The following is a 14,300-nucleotide window of genomic DNA, read 5'->3' as shown; positions in this document are numbered from 1 at the left end:
TGTGTGTGTGTGTGTGTGTGTGTGTGTGTGTGTGTGTGTGTGTGTGTTTGAGACAGGGTTTCATAAACCTCAAGCTGCCCTCAAATTCACAGCCAAAGATGGTCTTGAAATCCTTCTGCCTCTGCCTCCCTAGTGCTGTGATTGTAGGTATGAACTCCTCGTTTTTATGGTTCTGGGGATCCAACGCAGAGCTTTTCAAATGCTAGGCAAGCATTCTACCAACTAAACAAAAAGACCCAGGCCCCTATTTTAATTGTAGAAGTTTGCATTACATTTATTTTTAAATTTTCTTTTTAAAAAAAAAAAAAAACAAAATATCATGAAGGAAAAACATGGATTATTCTAAACCAGACAACCAACTAACATAATCCTAGCACTCAGGAGGCAGAGGCAGGTGGATTTCTGAGTTCGAGGCCAGCCTGGTCTACAGAGTGAGTTCCAGGATAGCCAGGACTACACAGAGAAACCCTGTCTCGAAAAACCAAAAAGCCTGGCTGGTGGTGTGCATCTGCAATCCCAGTGCTTCTCTATCAAGATAGGTAAAGATGGGTGTGCTGGACAGGTGGACCTCTGTGAGTCTGACGCCAACCTGGTCTACACAGTAAGGTAAAACTCAAAGCAAAACCAGAACTCACCTAAAAGGTTTAGGTGTAGCTAACAGAGTCAGAATTTTAACACAGAATATACTTCTCAACTGATACAACATCAAGAAAAAGAAACCCAGATCTGGGCATAGTCATACATACCTTTAATCCCAGCACCCAGGAGGCAGAGTGAGTTCGAGGACAGTCTGGTCTACAAAGCAAGTCTCAGGGCAGCCAAGGAATAGAGAAACCCTGTCTTTTAAAAAAAAAAAAAAAAAAAAAAAAAAAGAAGCCAAGAAAAATGCTTTTCTTTTTTAGACAGGACTTAACTATATAGCCTAGGCTGGCCAACTTCTGACCTGGCTTGCTTCTACTTCCTAAGTGCTGGGATTACAGGTTTATACCACCCTACTTTGTCATGTGACTTTTAAATGGCTATTTTGAAACTGTCTTTACTGATTACTTTTGTTTCAAACAAGATTTTGCTTAATTTTAGTTTTATTTTTGTATTAACAAAAATTAAGCTCAGTGTTGCTATAATATATATCTTACTTATCCTACTTTTGAGGCAGTCACTTAATTGCAAAAATTGCAAAAGCAGAAAATAAATTCTATGAAAAAGAAGTGGTTTCTTCTTTCATAAGTATTTGAAGATTAAATTCTGGCTGAACTAGAACTGGACTTTTTTTTATTACTTGTAAGAACGGCACTCTTAGCAGGGTATGGTGGCACATGCCTATAATCCCAGTACTCAGACAGCTGAGGCAGCAAATCATTTGTTTGAGGCCAGCCTGCCTTATGTTGTGAGAACTTGTCTCAAAAACTAAAAAGGAGGTTTGTTGGGGCAGGTCAGTAAGTAGAGGTGTTTGCTGCCAAGCTTAACAACATGAGTTTAGTTTCCAGAATCCACATGGAGGAAGGATGAAAAGAACAATTCCTGCAATTGTTTTCTGACTTCACAAATGTGAAAATGTATGTGTGTGTGTGTGCACGTGTGTGTGTATTATTTACAAAGGGTACTCCAGATTGATTGATGGATGGATTGGGGGTACACATGCATATAGAGGTCAGAGGACGAACGGTCTCCGAGATTGCTGAAGTAGGACTCTGTTTCTGCTGCTACTGCTGGCTGACAATTGCAGTGCAATTCTCTGCCCACCCCGATCTGTGCTGGGACTGCAGATACACTCAACTTTCACTTGCTTTCAGGGACGGAAATTGGGACGCAGGGCTTGGGTGGCAAGCACTTTAACCTTCTCAACTGTCTTGTAGGCCCTTAAAGGCTCTTAAAAGAGAAATTTATTAATATCAAAAAGCTCATTCTCAAAGCCCTTTTTTTGGTCACATTCAAAGTTCTCATAATAATTTTTATATGTATACTACTATTTCTGTCAGTCAATTAATCAACCATGTCAAATCTTTTCTGAAACAAAGTGAGATATCTAATTTTTAAATTAATATTTTCATATAATTATCTGTCAAGTTAGTGAACCAATACAGCATGCATACTTTGTTAACATATACTTTGTTAACAAAAATCTAATATGCAAAACAACCAATATTTCTCAAGATTTTTTTAAAGAGTGGCTTCTGGGCTTTAGTCCATTTGTGGTGATGGAGAATAACCCCAGGGCCTCATGAGTCCTAGCACCCAACCACTGGGCTACAGCTCTCAGCACAGTAGCTAGGAATGTTAATTGAGGTAATATAAGTACAGCTTCTATTAGAATGCTAGGTTCTAGAGCAGGTGGAAGAAAGTGACAAATTGAAAGCAATTAGAAAAATCCAGGCATAGTGGCATGCCTGCAAACCCAGGACTCTGGACACTGAGTTACACTATCTGGGATAACAAAGTGTGATCCTGTCTCAAAGTCAAAAATAAAACCAAAAGTGACTAATGAGATTTTACCTTTAAAAAAAGTATTTATTTATTTATTTAATTTATTTATTTTGGTTTTTCAAGACAGGGTTTCTCTGTGTAGCCCTGGCTGTCCTGGAACTCACTCTGTAGACCAGGCTGGCCTCAAACTCAGAAATCCGTCTGCCTCTGCCTCCCAAGTGCTGGGATTAAAGGCGTGCACCACCACTGCCCAGCTATTTATTTATTTTTATTGTTTTTACATTGTTTCATGACTGGCACATTTAAAACTGATATCCCACTTTTTCTAAATAGGATTTATAATGACTAGACAATTCCTTGACTTTGTAGTGGTCTAAATCAAGGAAAATTAAAATGCAGAGAAGCAATATTTTAATAGATGAACACTCTACAGGAACCAGAAGGTATGAGGACATCTAATGGAGGAACAGAGAGATTCAGTCAACCTTTAAAAGAACTCAACTGTAGCTACTGACTGCTAAGATCAACAATTCAAAGCTTGTTGAATTTCAGGGGTGCTTTTATTTTGCTAATATCAACTTAGTAAATAAAAACGTAGCTTTTGGTGCCTTAGTCTAAGAGTTATAACAAATGCAGATCTTTTTATTAAGTCCATCTTTTGTCTGCTAGCACCCATCACAAACAAATTCACTTTACATTACACACAACACAGCTTTAAGACCACTTCCATCACTCACAAAAATCCATGCACATGCACAGAAAAGCCATTTGAAACATCACCTGGGGCAGCAGGTTAGCAGCTCAGCCTGCACCTCAAGACTGCATCTTAAAGATCCCTTTGATCAGCTACTGAGCCCGGCTTTTGATGTTAGATCTTCATTTTTAGTAAGCAAGAAAGGAAGAGATTAAGTGAGAGAATAAGAAGCAGACAGTGCATGTCAGTCAAACAGAACAGGAGCAGATTTTGAGCTTTAGACACATGATGCATTCAAATGCCTGCCTGTTTTCAAAGAAACAGTCACCAACTGAGAATCTAGATAAAAAGAAAAACAAGAAAACAATTTAAATGATGGCATACTTCATTTTTCCTGAGCATGTCCAAGGGATAATACTCTTCACTAAAATATTAAAGTGTATGCTGAGCAGGAAGTACTGGCTGGCAGCACTGAAGTCCCCTCAGTCCTATTAGGTAGAGTGCTTACTTGTCCTGTGCCAGGCCCTGAGTGTGATCACAAGAGTATACTAATGTAAAAGTTTCAGTGCAGTTACAACTTAAAGCACAAGCAATCCCACCATTTTATGAAGAAAAGTGAACAAAAAGTAACTCTTGTCTTCCAGAGTATTATAGATTTCTAAATGGTTAGATAAACACAATTGTAGGGGGTAGGGGTGGAAAGGAAAGGAGAGAGAATGGGGGGGGGAGAATACATGAATTCAAGCAGTTAACTACTGTTCTAGTAATATTGCTAGATTTTGACACCCACAGAATACGGAGAACTAGGATTCTGTATGTGTGTGAAGAGCTCATGCTACCATTGGCTAGGTGCTGACGCTGACTGAAACAGGTAAGGTTAGGAAGATCTGGACAGTGGAGGAAAAGGAGACACTAGGGACAAGCGACTTAATAGGAGCCCAGGTCTCAGTGGTATAAAGACACTGGAAGAAGAAGAAAAGCTCCCCAAGAATCTTTCAGGTGGGTTCTGCTCTTTCTTCATGCAACAGCTGTTCTGTCATAGCAGTCCTGGATTCCATCTGTTAAGGAATGCTTTCTCTTCACCCACTGAGAAAGAGTTCTGCCAGTGCTGGAGGTGAAAGCCTACAGTAGGGCCATGGTTTATCTTCTCTCCTCATGTTCAAGAAAAGCTTGCCCACACATGGCAGGACACACAGAGAAAAACTTCAATATGCCCATTGTTCTACCCTCCTTGTTCTCTCATCTTTGATCCTTTTAGAATTCACTGCTATTCTGTTCATTAACCTACAACTTAGTAACAATCTTCTAGACTGAAGAGTTTTTGTTCAAGGAAATTCACCTACTTTCTCTTCCTCATTCTTCCAAGATGGTGCATGAAACATACAAGACAAGAACAGAAGTTTGTAAAACATATCTAAGAGTTTGAATCATATGATGTAGGCACTTAGAATGTGTTTGTTTAAATCAATCGGCTAAACCTGGTTGACACATTGTAGCTTTTGTTGCTATTGTTTTGGAGAGAGGGTTTCATTTGGCCCAGGCTGACCTTAACTTACTATGTAGTTGAGGAAGAGGAGGACCCTAAGAACTAGGATTATAGGCTTGAACTACTCCCAATTTTATGCTGCACTGGGTCTCGAACCCAGGGCTTTATTCATGCTAGGCAAACACTGTACCAAATGAGCTACATCCCCAGCTCCAGTCATAACTTTAACTATAAACTTTTAGAAAGTAAATCAAAGTATAAACAGGTCAATGGGCTTGTATTAAAGCTGAGAACAATAAATCTTTAACTCCTCATGTCAAAACAAACCCAGAAGTTGACCAACAAGCAACATAATCCTTTTATTTAGTGAAAATAGCACAGAAGGGACTGGAGAGATGGCCCAGGGATTAAGAGCACTGGCTGCTCCTCCAGAAGATCTAGGCAACTCCCTATCTTCTCTAACTCCAATCCCAGGGGATCTGATGCCCATTTCTGGCCTCTGTGGATACCAGACATGTATATAGTGCACAGACATCATAAATTTAATTTTTTAATTAAAATTATAATATAATATTATAACATAAAAACACTTATCTGAGAGCTGGGGAAATGGCTCAGCAGTTAAAAGATGTTTGCTGTACAAAATAAGGATCTGAGTGCAAATCCCTAGAACTCACATTAGAAACAAGGCAAAACAAATAACAAAAGTATACTCACCTGAAAATATGTACGTATAAAAGACTTAACTCACTGGGATTTATGCACCTGAGACAACTAACTAGATGAACTGTTGATGAAGCTCTGTAACTTAATCTTGAGACACTCATCTTGAGTAAAGTTCAAAGAGCTCCTAACAGAAGATTAAAGATCAACTGCCTCTGTCCAAACTTTACCTTATCTGAATATCTATTATTAGTAAAAAATCTGTAAAGTTTACTTCATCCAAGAGTAAGAAGAGAAAAGAAATTTCCACAATGGAATAAAATGAGTGCCTGGGCATGGTGATACACTTTAATACACATCTTTAATCCCAGCACTCGGGAGGCAGAAGCAGGCAGATCGCTGAGTTCAAGGCCAGTCTAGTCTACATACAGAGTTCCAGGCCAACTAGGACTATATAGTGAGATCCTGTCTCAAGGAAATGGGTAAAGTCCTTTGTCTGGAGCACAGTCTCACACAGTATACTATAAAATTTTCTCTGTTAGAGATGCTCTGCCTTATGATGTTCTAAAGGTCAGCTTGTCATAACTTAGAATCACTAAGAACATCAACTGAGGACCTATGCAGATTTGTTTTGCCTAGGATCATATCTGTAGGCAGCACCATTCCTTAGGCAGGGAAGCTTAAACAGTGTAAGATGGGAGAAGACAAGGTGTGTAATGGTTTGTATATGCTCAGCCCAGAGAGTGGCACTATTAGAAGGTGTGGCCCTGTTGGAATTTGTGTGTCACCGTGGGTGTGGGCTTTAAGACCCTTATTCTAGCTACCTGAAAGCCAGTATTCTGCTAGCAGCATTCAGATGAAGATGTAGAGCTCTCAACTCTGCCTGCATCATGCCTTCTTGGATACTGCCATGCTCCCACCTTGATGATAATGGACTGAACCTTTGAACCTGTAGGCCAGCCCCAATTAAATGTTGTCTTTTATAAGACTTGCCTTAGTCATGGTGTTTTGTCCACAGCAGTAAAACCCTAAGATAGTACGCAGGTCTCATTCTTCTCTGTTCTTGAATGAGATGTGACTAGCTGCTTCAAGTTCCTGCCTTGACCTCCCTTCAGTGATATACTATAACCTGGAATTGTAATCCAAATAAACTTTCTTTCCCTAAGTTCTTTTGCTCAGACTGTTTTATCACATAAAGAAAACTAGGGCATACCATCCATCATCAGTCTTCTTGATTCTCCCCCTTTCATACTTCAAATGCAACCAACTTCTTTAAAGTAAATCCTATGCATTCATAATTTCATCTTTAATCTTACTGATAAAGTCTAACCTCAAAGACCTAGATAATGAATTACGTTTAACTAGGCTCCTGGTGTAGTCACAAATGCCAATCTAGTCTATTTCCTCCCTAACTCTGGTATCCAAGTTCCTCTACCAGCTATTTACCTCTCTGGCTAATTCTCACCTCAATCATGTAGTTCAGTTAAATTCCCTTCTGTTCTATATTGAATTTTTGTTGTTTTTTTTCTGGCACTACGGGTTGCCACTTAGCCTCACCCCCAGGCCCTTTCCTTCACATTCATCCAAATCATTTTAGTGGCAAGCTCAACTCATGCCCTGCCTCATCTGTAAGGTATCACTTAACCATATCCATCGGTTCCCTTAGCCTTGGTAGACATCACACCATCTAACACTAGCTCTAACACACTGTCTTTTAAAGAAGTCCATTCTTTACTCCTTGAGTGTCTAGACACAAATGCCATTCTGTTCTACATCATCCAGATGTACATTCCCCAGTCTTTCTGTATCCAGATTGAAACTGATGTTTGGTACAAGAGTTGGTCAATCTAAGCATGATTTTCTATGAACTTTCCTGCTTACATGAAACCTTGATCTTCAGTTTGTTTTTAACAAAGTTGCTAATTTAGGCCCAGTTATCCAGTTACACTTTCAACTTTATTTCCAGGGAGGGGTTAAGCAAGGATATTCTCATGTACTGATTTATTTTTAAAAGGTCTTGATTTATCAACTTACCTATTACAAGGGCAGACGCAGAGGCCACAACATTTGTTGAGTTCTGTTAAAGTCTTCTCTGCCTCTCTCATGTCTTTATTTATTTGGTCCATGCCTTCTTCTATGCGATTTAGTTGTTCTAAGAATAAGTTGTGGTGTTACATTCAAAGATGTCCAATGGAAAATGCTAATGTTACAAAGCAGCAAGCTGCAACCTCCACGCTATCTATCACCTGCCAGTGAGTATTAGTACCAAGAAAACAATGCTGATCCTACGGTTATGAAGCCTCACTGTAGAAAGATTTTTTTTTCTCCAGCAACATTCAAGGGTTGCTTGGAAATCACTACAGCCAGATTCTTAGAATTCCTAACATGTAGGCACTAAACTAAGGAAAGCTTAGATGGGATTAACTCAGGCCAACAAAACTGGATGTTCTAAACTCATCAGAATTTAGATCTGTTTTAGACCCTGCTAACTGGGAAATGATCTGAGAATGTCATGTTTAAAGTTCATGTGACAAATGCACACAAGCAGCTCAGCTTGTCTAACAGACTTGTACCCAGCTGGGTACTGCTGCCTCTCATCCCAGTCTAGCAATGACCGTGATATTATAATATGAATCAGAGAACAGGAGGAAACATATTATTCTTATCTTACAAAGAGAAGTCTGAATTTTTTACGGATTTTTGGCACTGTAAAAGTCAAGACTTTCTTTCAATGACTTCAACTCACCCCCTTGCTCATCCAGCATAGTGATGGTCTTGATTCCTGTATCCTGAGTCTAAAAGAGGGAAAAGAAAGATGAAAGTACAAGAAAGCAACCCAAAATACCTGCAAACCTTACTGACAAATGATAAGAAAGAATCATATCAAAAACCAAGTTCTTAGGAATCAGTGTTATAAATAGAACTAGGTGTCTCACACCAACACACATATTAAACCCTAAAGTAAGTCACAAGCCTATGGTAAATTCATCTTCCCTGTCAATATCCCAATATTTTCAAAGAAGAAACAGAACTGGTTTATTAGTGCATCACTGGGCAGTCTTCAGCAACTGCTGGTTTCAAATCACATCAACTGCAGCTAGTGCTAGCATCCCACCCATATGTTTCTATATTCAAATATTAAATATTTCTTACCTCAATGGCTAAACCCAGGATTCGCCTTGTGCTTTCCAGAGACTAGAAAGAAATATAGAGTTATAGCATACCAAAGAAATACAGAGAAACAAATTAATCACAGGCTATGTTTATGATGCTACTTTATTGTTTTAACTTGCAAGCATACCCCCTCCTTACAAGAAAGCAGTGTTCCACTTTCACTTCCTTCCTACCAGGCATTTCTTAAGAGAGACCCCACATGGTGGAGCCAAGGAGTTCATAAAGGTAGGCAGAGACTCTCACTTTTCTACTGTGAAATGGAAATAGTGGCCTGCAAAATTGCTCAGGAGGAAAAGGTACTGCCCACCAATATAACTACCTGAGTTCAATTCCAGGAACCTGCAAGATGGAAGGACAGAGTTCTGACTCCTGCAGGTTGTCTTTGGACTTTCATATGTATGTGACACTCAATACTCAAACATACCCACACAAAAACTAATTAAAATATATATATATAAAAAAATCATTCACCTCATCAGTAACTTGGTGAGCCCGAAGCTGAATTTCTTCTGGTGACAAATTATCCATGATGAATCAAAACTATTGAACACAGAAACGGAAATATGGATACTCTACAAGAATAAGGATACAAAAAAGTTTGAGCAAAAAGTATAGATTGCTGGGATTACTTACCAGTATTTACCAGGCAAGAAGGATAAAAGGGCTGATCCCGTTACCTGGCCACCTATTCTACAGAGACAGGAACTCAGGCTAGGAGGAAACATGGATATTTAATGCTATAAATATAAGAAGTAAACTTAAAGCTCAGGAGAAATACTCTTTCTAAGACAATCAGCCATATATCCTAAGTGGTCTGGAACTTGTTATGTGCTAAAGATGACCTCAAGCTTCTGATCTTTCAGCCTGTACATCCTGTGCTGGGAATATAGACATGTCTGGTTTATGTGCTACTGGAACCTGAATCCAAGGTTTCATTAATGCTAGGCCAAGCACTCTACCAACTACTCTACATCCCCAGGCCCAGGTGAAGTACTCTTTCCAATGGAAAAGGTCCTTAGCTTTAAAAAGCAAGGCATCAATGAGCCTGTGAGATGGCTCAAAGGGTTAAAGCACTTGCTATACAAGTCTGACAACCTATGGGCACTGAAATGGCTTAACAGGTAAAGGTGCTTGCCAGGAGTTTGACCCTGGAACCCTTGTTAGGTGGAGAAAGAGAACTGAGTCTACAACGCTATCTTCTGATCCCCATGAGCATCCCTCAAACACCAATAATATGTTTTAAGCTTGTCCTCTGCCCTCCACATGCATGCTACACCATATGAGTACCTACACTTCTAGGAACACACATCCTAATGCATATATGCAATAATAAACTTATTTCTTTCTTTTTTACTTTTTTGGAGACAACATCTCACTATGTGGCCCTAGATGGTCTGGAACTCAGTATGTAGACTAGGCTGGCCTCAAACTCACAAGAAATCCTCCTGTCTCTGCATCCCTAGTGCTAGCATTAAAGGCATGCTGATATCACCATACCTCGCTAAATAATTTTTTTAAAAAAGCATGAAGTGAATCCTTGGTTGTGCAATGTTCTTTATTATTGTTGTTGAGATAGGGTCTCATGTTTCTGAGATACACAGCCAAGAATGATTGAATTTCTGATCTTGTTCCCTCCATGGTGTATGCCACTTTGTCTGGTTTATAAAGTGCTCGGGATTAAACCCAGGGCTTTGTGAGTGCTAGGCAAGCATTGTATCAATTGCACCACACCTTTAAGCCCTGTAACAATGTTTTTTAAATCTTATCTGAATATGGCAAAGCAATAAAGAAAAGACATTCAGGTAAATAAACTGTCTTAGCTTGGGTTTTATTGCTGTGTAGAAATACCATGATCATAACAATTCTTATAAAAGAAAACATTTAATTGTGGCTAGCTTATAATTCAGAGGTTTAGTCCATTAACATCAGACAGGAAACATGGTGGTATTCGGGCAGACATGGTGCTGGAAAAGAATTTGGGAGTTCTAAATCTTGATCCACAGGCAGCAGAAAAGAGACTGGCTTGAGCTTTGGAGACCTCAAAGACCCCCTACTGACATACCTCTTCCAACAAAGCTATACATCCTAAAAGTGCCACTGCCTATGGGGGCCGTTTAACTTAAAAGTCATGTGAATAAAGAACATATAGACATTACTTCTAAAAAATACATGAGTTTTTCAAGCTACTCCTTGGAGATTATCAAGAAAAGTACTTCTGTGGCTGGTAAGACAGTTCAGCAGTTGAGAGCACAAACTGCTCTTGAAGAGAACCAGAGTTCAATGTTCAATTTCCAGCATTCATGTTCAGCAGCTTACAACCTCTGGTAACTTCAGCTCCAGGGATACTGCCCACTCCCCCCACCACACACACACACACACACACACACACACACACACACACACACAAAAGATTTTTTTAAAAAGATCTGATACAAAGAGCTCAAAAAAGGATCAATTTTCATTATGGATAGATTCTGCTCTTCTATTTTTATGGTCTGTTGTTTCAGTGAATACTCTCTGAAACAAAGCAATAATTTTCTAATACATAGTAAAAGACCTTGTAAACATTTAAGGAAATAAAACAGGTGTTATGGTGTGTGGAATTCCTCACAGGCTCATGTGTTAAATGTATGGTACCCAGCTAGCAGCACTATTTTGGCGGGATCTGGAAACTTTGAAGAGGTGAAGCATAGTTGGAAGAAGTAGGTCTGTGGGGTGAGGAGTGCCTCTGAAGGTCAGACTCAGTCTCAAGTTCTCTGCTGCACTGCTGTCTAAATCTCCTCTGCATGCACATACTCCTCCAGCCATGATGCCCCACCCAAGGGCATGGAGACAAGCAATCAGGGACTAAACCCTGTAAGGTCATGAGCCAAAATAAATTTTCCCTTAATACAGATGCTATTCAGTGTCACTAATGTGAGAAGTCAAGTGTATGGATAACCATTATGGAATTGACACAGGTCTTCTTTACTGCATTTTCTAGTGTTTTATTACCTTTTGTATGTGTATGCATATGTTTGCAATGTGTACCTGAGCATGTTTATGAGTCTGAGCACATGTATGTCATGCCACAGATAACAACCACACTACTGCCCGTGTGTCAGAAGACAGTTTCAGGTATCAGTCCTCAACTTTCACAAAAGAGATAGGGTCTCCTTTTGTTTGCTGGTGCATACAACAAGCTGCTTGGTCCCGGGATTCTCCTGTCTCCACCTCCCACTTAGCCATGGTGCTAGTGTTATATTTGAGCTACCACATCTGGCTTTACAGTAGTTCTGGGCATTTGAACTCATGTTCTCATGACTGTGTGACTATCACTTGACCCATTAAACCACCTTACGGCCCTATATTACATTTCTGAAAACCAATTATCAAAACTCTTTGTCTACAATACAGATAATACTTGGCTCACATTTAGATTTGTTGTCATGCAACATTTTCATTGTTTTTAAAAAGGGTTTCATGTAGCTCAAGCTGGTTTCAAACCTACTATGTAACTGAGAGATATTCTGAACATCTCATCCTTCTGCCTCTACCTCCCAAGTGCTGAGATTAGATGTGTGGGCCACTATGTTCATCCTTTGGAAACTTATTACAGTAACATGGATATAGAGATGTCAGTGGGCAGAAGAAGCTACTAGAACTAAAATTCCTAGCACTCCTTCTGAAAGCTGATCAACAAAGAATGATCAGGCACAAATGTGGTGAGGTCAGGTATTCTGCTATGAATTATACTGACAAGCAGAGAATCAAATTAACCAGGAATACGTTACTAGATTACACTCTTAAAGGCAACTTGAAGGCAATTCTCATCGATGTCAACACCTAACAGGCTCTGATGGCACATTCTTGGAAAGTACCTAATAAATAAACAAGTACATAGAGAAACAGGATACACTCTCAAAGGAATGCAGCTCTTTCAAACAGAGCTGCATGTGGTATTAGCAAAAAGTAAACAAATCACTAGATGTCATCCCATTATCCACCACTGCAAGTATGTCATATGGAATAAAACAGCCAGTTGTTCATGGGCAAATTTCTTCAGCTGGGGCTGAGGGTGTAGCTCAGAGGTAGAGCATTTACTTCACATGAACAAGGCCCTGGGCTCAATCCCCTGTAATGGAATAATCAGACACTTTTCCATTCTTTTGTGTGTTGGGGATTGAATCCAGGCCTCACACATGCTAGGCAAATTAGGTGCAACTCCTAGCCCTTTAAGTTATGTGTGTGATTGTGTATGTAGTTAAATGTGTTACATGTAATTAAGATTTTTGAGCCTTAAAAGTTCATTTAAATAGCACATTTGAGGTCGATGAGATGGCTCAGTGGGTAAAGCTGTTCATTCAAGTTTAAGGACATGAATTCCATCTCTATACTGTAGGTATAAGGAGAAAATGACTCCCCCAAGTTGCCCTCTGAGCTTCCAAATGTGTGCTATGTCAGATATATATGCATGTATACATGCACACATGTACACAAAATAATTTTTACAAGCATCAGAAGTTCCAAATATAACATATTTTTCATATCCATGGTTCAGACAAAATATTCACACACTGAGATATATAAGCAAGAAATACTGGTATTGGACAGATAGCTTAGTGGTTAAGAGTACTGGCTGCTCTCACAGTAGACCTGGGTTCAGGTCCCAGCATCACATGGTGGCTCACGTTGATCTGCAACTCCAGTTCTAGGGGATGTTAGGCCCTCTTCTGACCTCCAGCACCAAGCACACAGATAGTGGACAGACATACAAGCAGGCAAAACACCTGAACCCATAAAATAAAATAAGTAAGTTTAGAAAAAGAAAATATAAATTCCTTACTTGAATTAGCAGCTATTCACTCATTAGATATTAATATCAAATCATGTGTGTTATTAATTTCCTAACTGTTTAGGAAACTTTAGCTTTATTATACATATGTCCCATGCTATCATATGTTTGGTCGAGTATGGTGATATACACTCAGTTCCAGAACTCAGGAGTTTCAAACAGGAGGACCAAGTTTGAAGACGGCCTAGAAAGCACAGTAAGTCCTGAAACAGTATAGGGGAAGAGAGATGCAAATGCCATCACCTCTAAATGTGTGTCTATCCTTTGCATGTCCTGCTCTTGTCTGCTCAGGTGGTGGCTTCTGTCACTTCCTAGAGCCCCATCAAAGACTACTCTTCCTAGGCAGCACTCTCAAAAGTCACCTATGGTTCCAATGAGTAACTTCTTAGTGCCCAACAGAGGGACAAGTGACAAGAAAAATAACACACATGAACCAATCAGTCCCTGCAAACAGTACTTCAATCAGGTTTTCAACACTATACTACTGATACAGAAACATTGTGGGATAAGAAAATCAGATCTCTCAAACACACAACTTTGTAATTTTATTCCTACCGGTCAACTACAAATCAACATTTACTATCTTGTTAGTGAAAACAAAACAAAAATCTCAAATGGGTTCAAAGAAAGACTTAAATCTATAGCTGACTTGTTTCAAAAATGAGGACTAAACTGCCTTCTAAAAACCAAGAGTCAGGTGACAATGAGGTCACTTGGAAACACACCCTTTCTGTGAACTCAAGTTCTCCTTAAAACTTCCTCCTTCTCTAAGCAGAAGAATAAGAATCAGGAAGGAACAAAGACCTCATACACTTCGAGCACTGACATCAGGAAGCAGATGTCTACTTAGGATTTTTTTAAAGGTTTACTTTAGTTAATGTGTATATGTGCGTTTATGTGCACAACATACATGCAAGAGGTCCCAGATGCCGCCAGAAAAGGGTGGTGTTCTTTGATCTCCATGTGTTTATACAGAGAGAGAGAGAGAGAGAGAGAGAGAGAGAGAGAGAGAGAGAGAGAGAGAG

At 39.5% G+C, this 14,300-nt stretch overlaps 1 protein-coding gene across 3 annotated transcripts in view; it reads right to left on the bottom strand.

The window, feature by feature from the left end:
* The window catches only part of Snap23 (synaptosome associated protein 23), a 32,762-nt gene that overhangs the window by 7,970 nt on the left and 10,492 nt on the right, over positions 1-14,300 (bottom strand). The window contains exons 2-6 of one of the 3 annotated variants that reach the window (XM_028767174.1): positions 9,075-9,152; positions 8,913-8,981; positions 8,421-8,462; positions 8,014-8,062; positions 7,302-7,419 (exon numbers count right to left, since the gene is read on the bottom strand). In XM_028767174.1, coding sequence (XP_028623007.1) covers positions 7,302-7,419; positions 8,014-8,062; positions 8,421-8,462; positions 8,913-8,969 — 266 coding nt within the window. In that variant the 5' untranslated portion in view covers positions 8,970-8,981; positions 9,075-9,152. Of the gene's footprint in view, positions 1-7,301; positions 7,420-8,013; positions 8,063-8,420; positions 8,463-8,912; positions 9,014-9,074; positions 9,153-14,300 lie in introns of all 3 variants that reach the window. The other 2 variants (XM_028767173.1, XM_028767175.1) reach the window with 2 other exon arrangements.

The sequence above is a fragment of the Grammomys surdaster genome, unplaced genomic scaffold (assembly GCF_004785775.1).
Source record: "Grammomys surdaster isolate TR1022 unplaced genomic scaffold, NIH_TR_1.0 170, whole genome shotgun sequence".
NCBI classification, from domain to species: Eukaryota; Metazoa; Chordata; class Mammalia; order Rodentia; family Muridae; genus Grammomys; species Grammomys surdaster.
The sequence above is the reverse complement of the archived record's forward strand: the minus strand, read 5'-3'. Positions and strand labels throughout refer to the sequence as shown.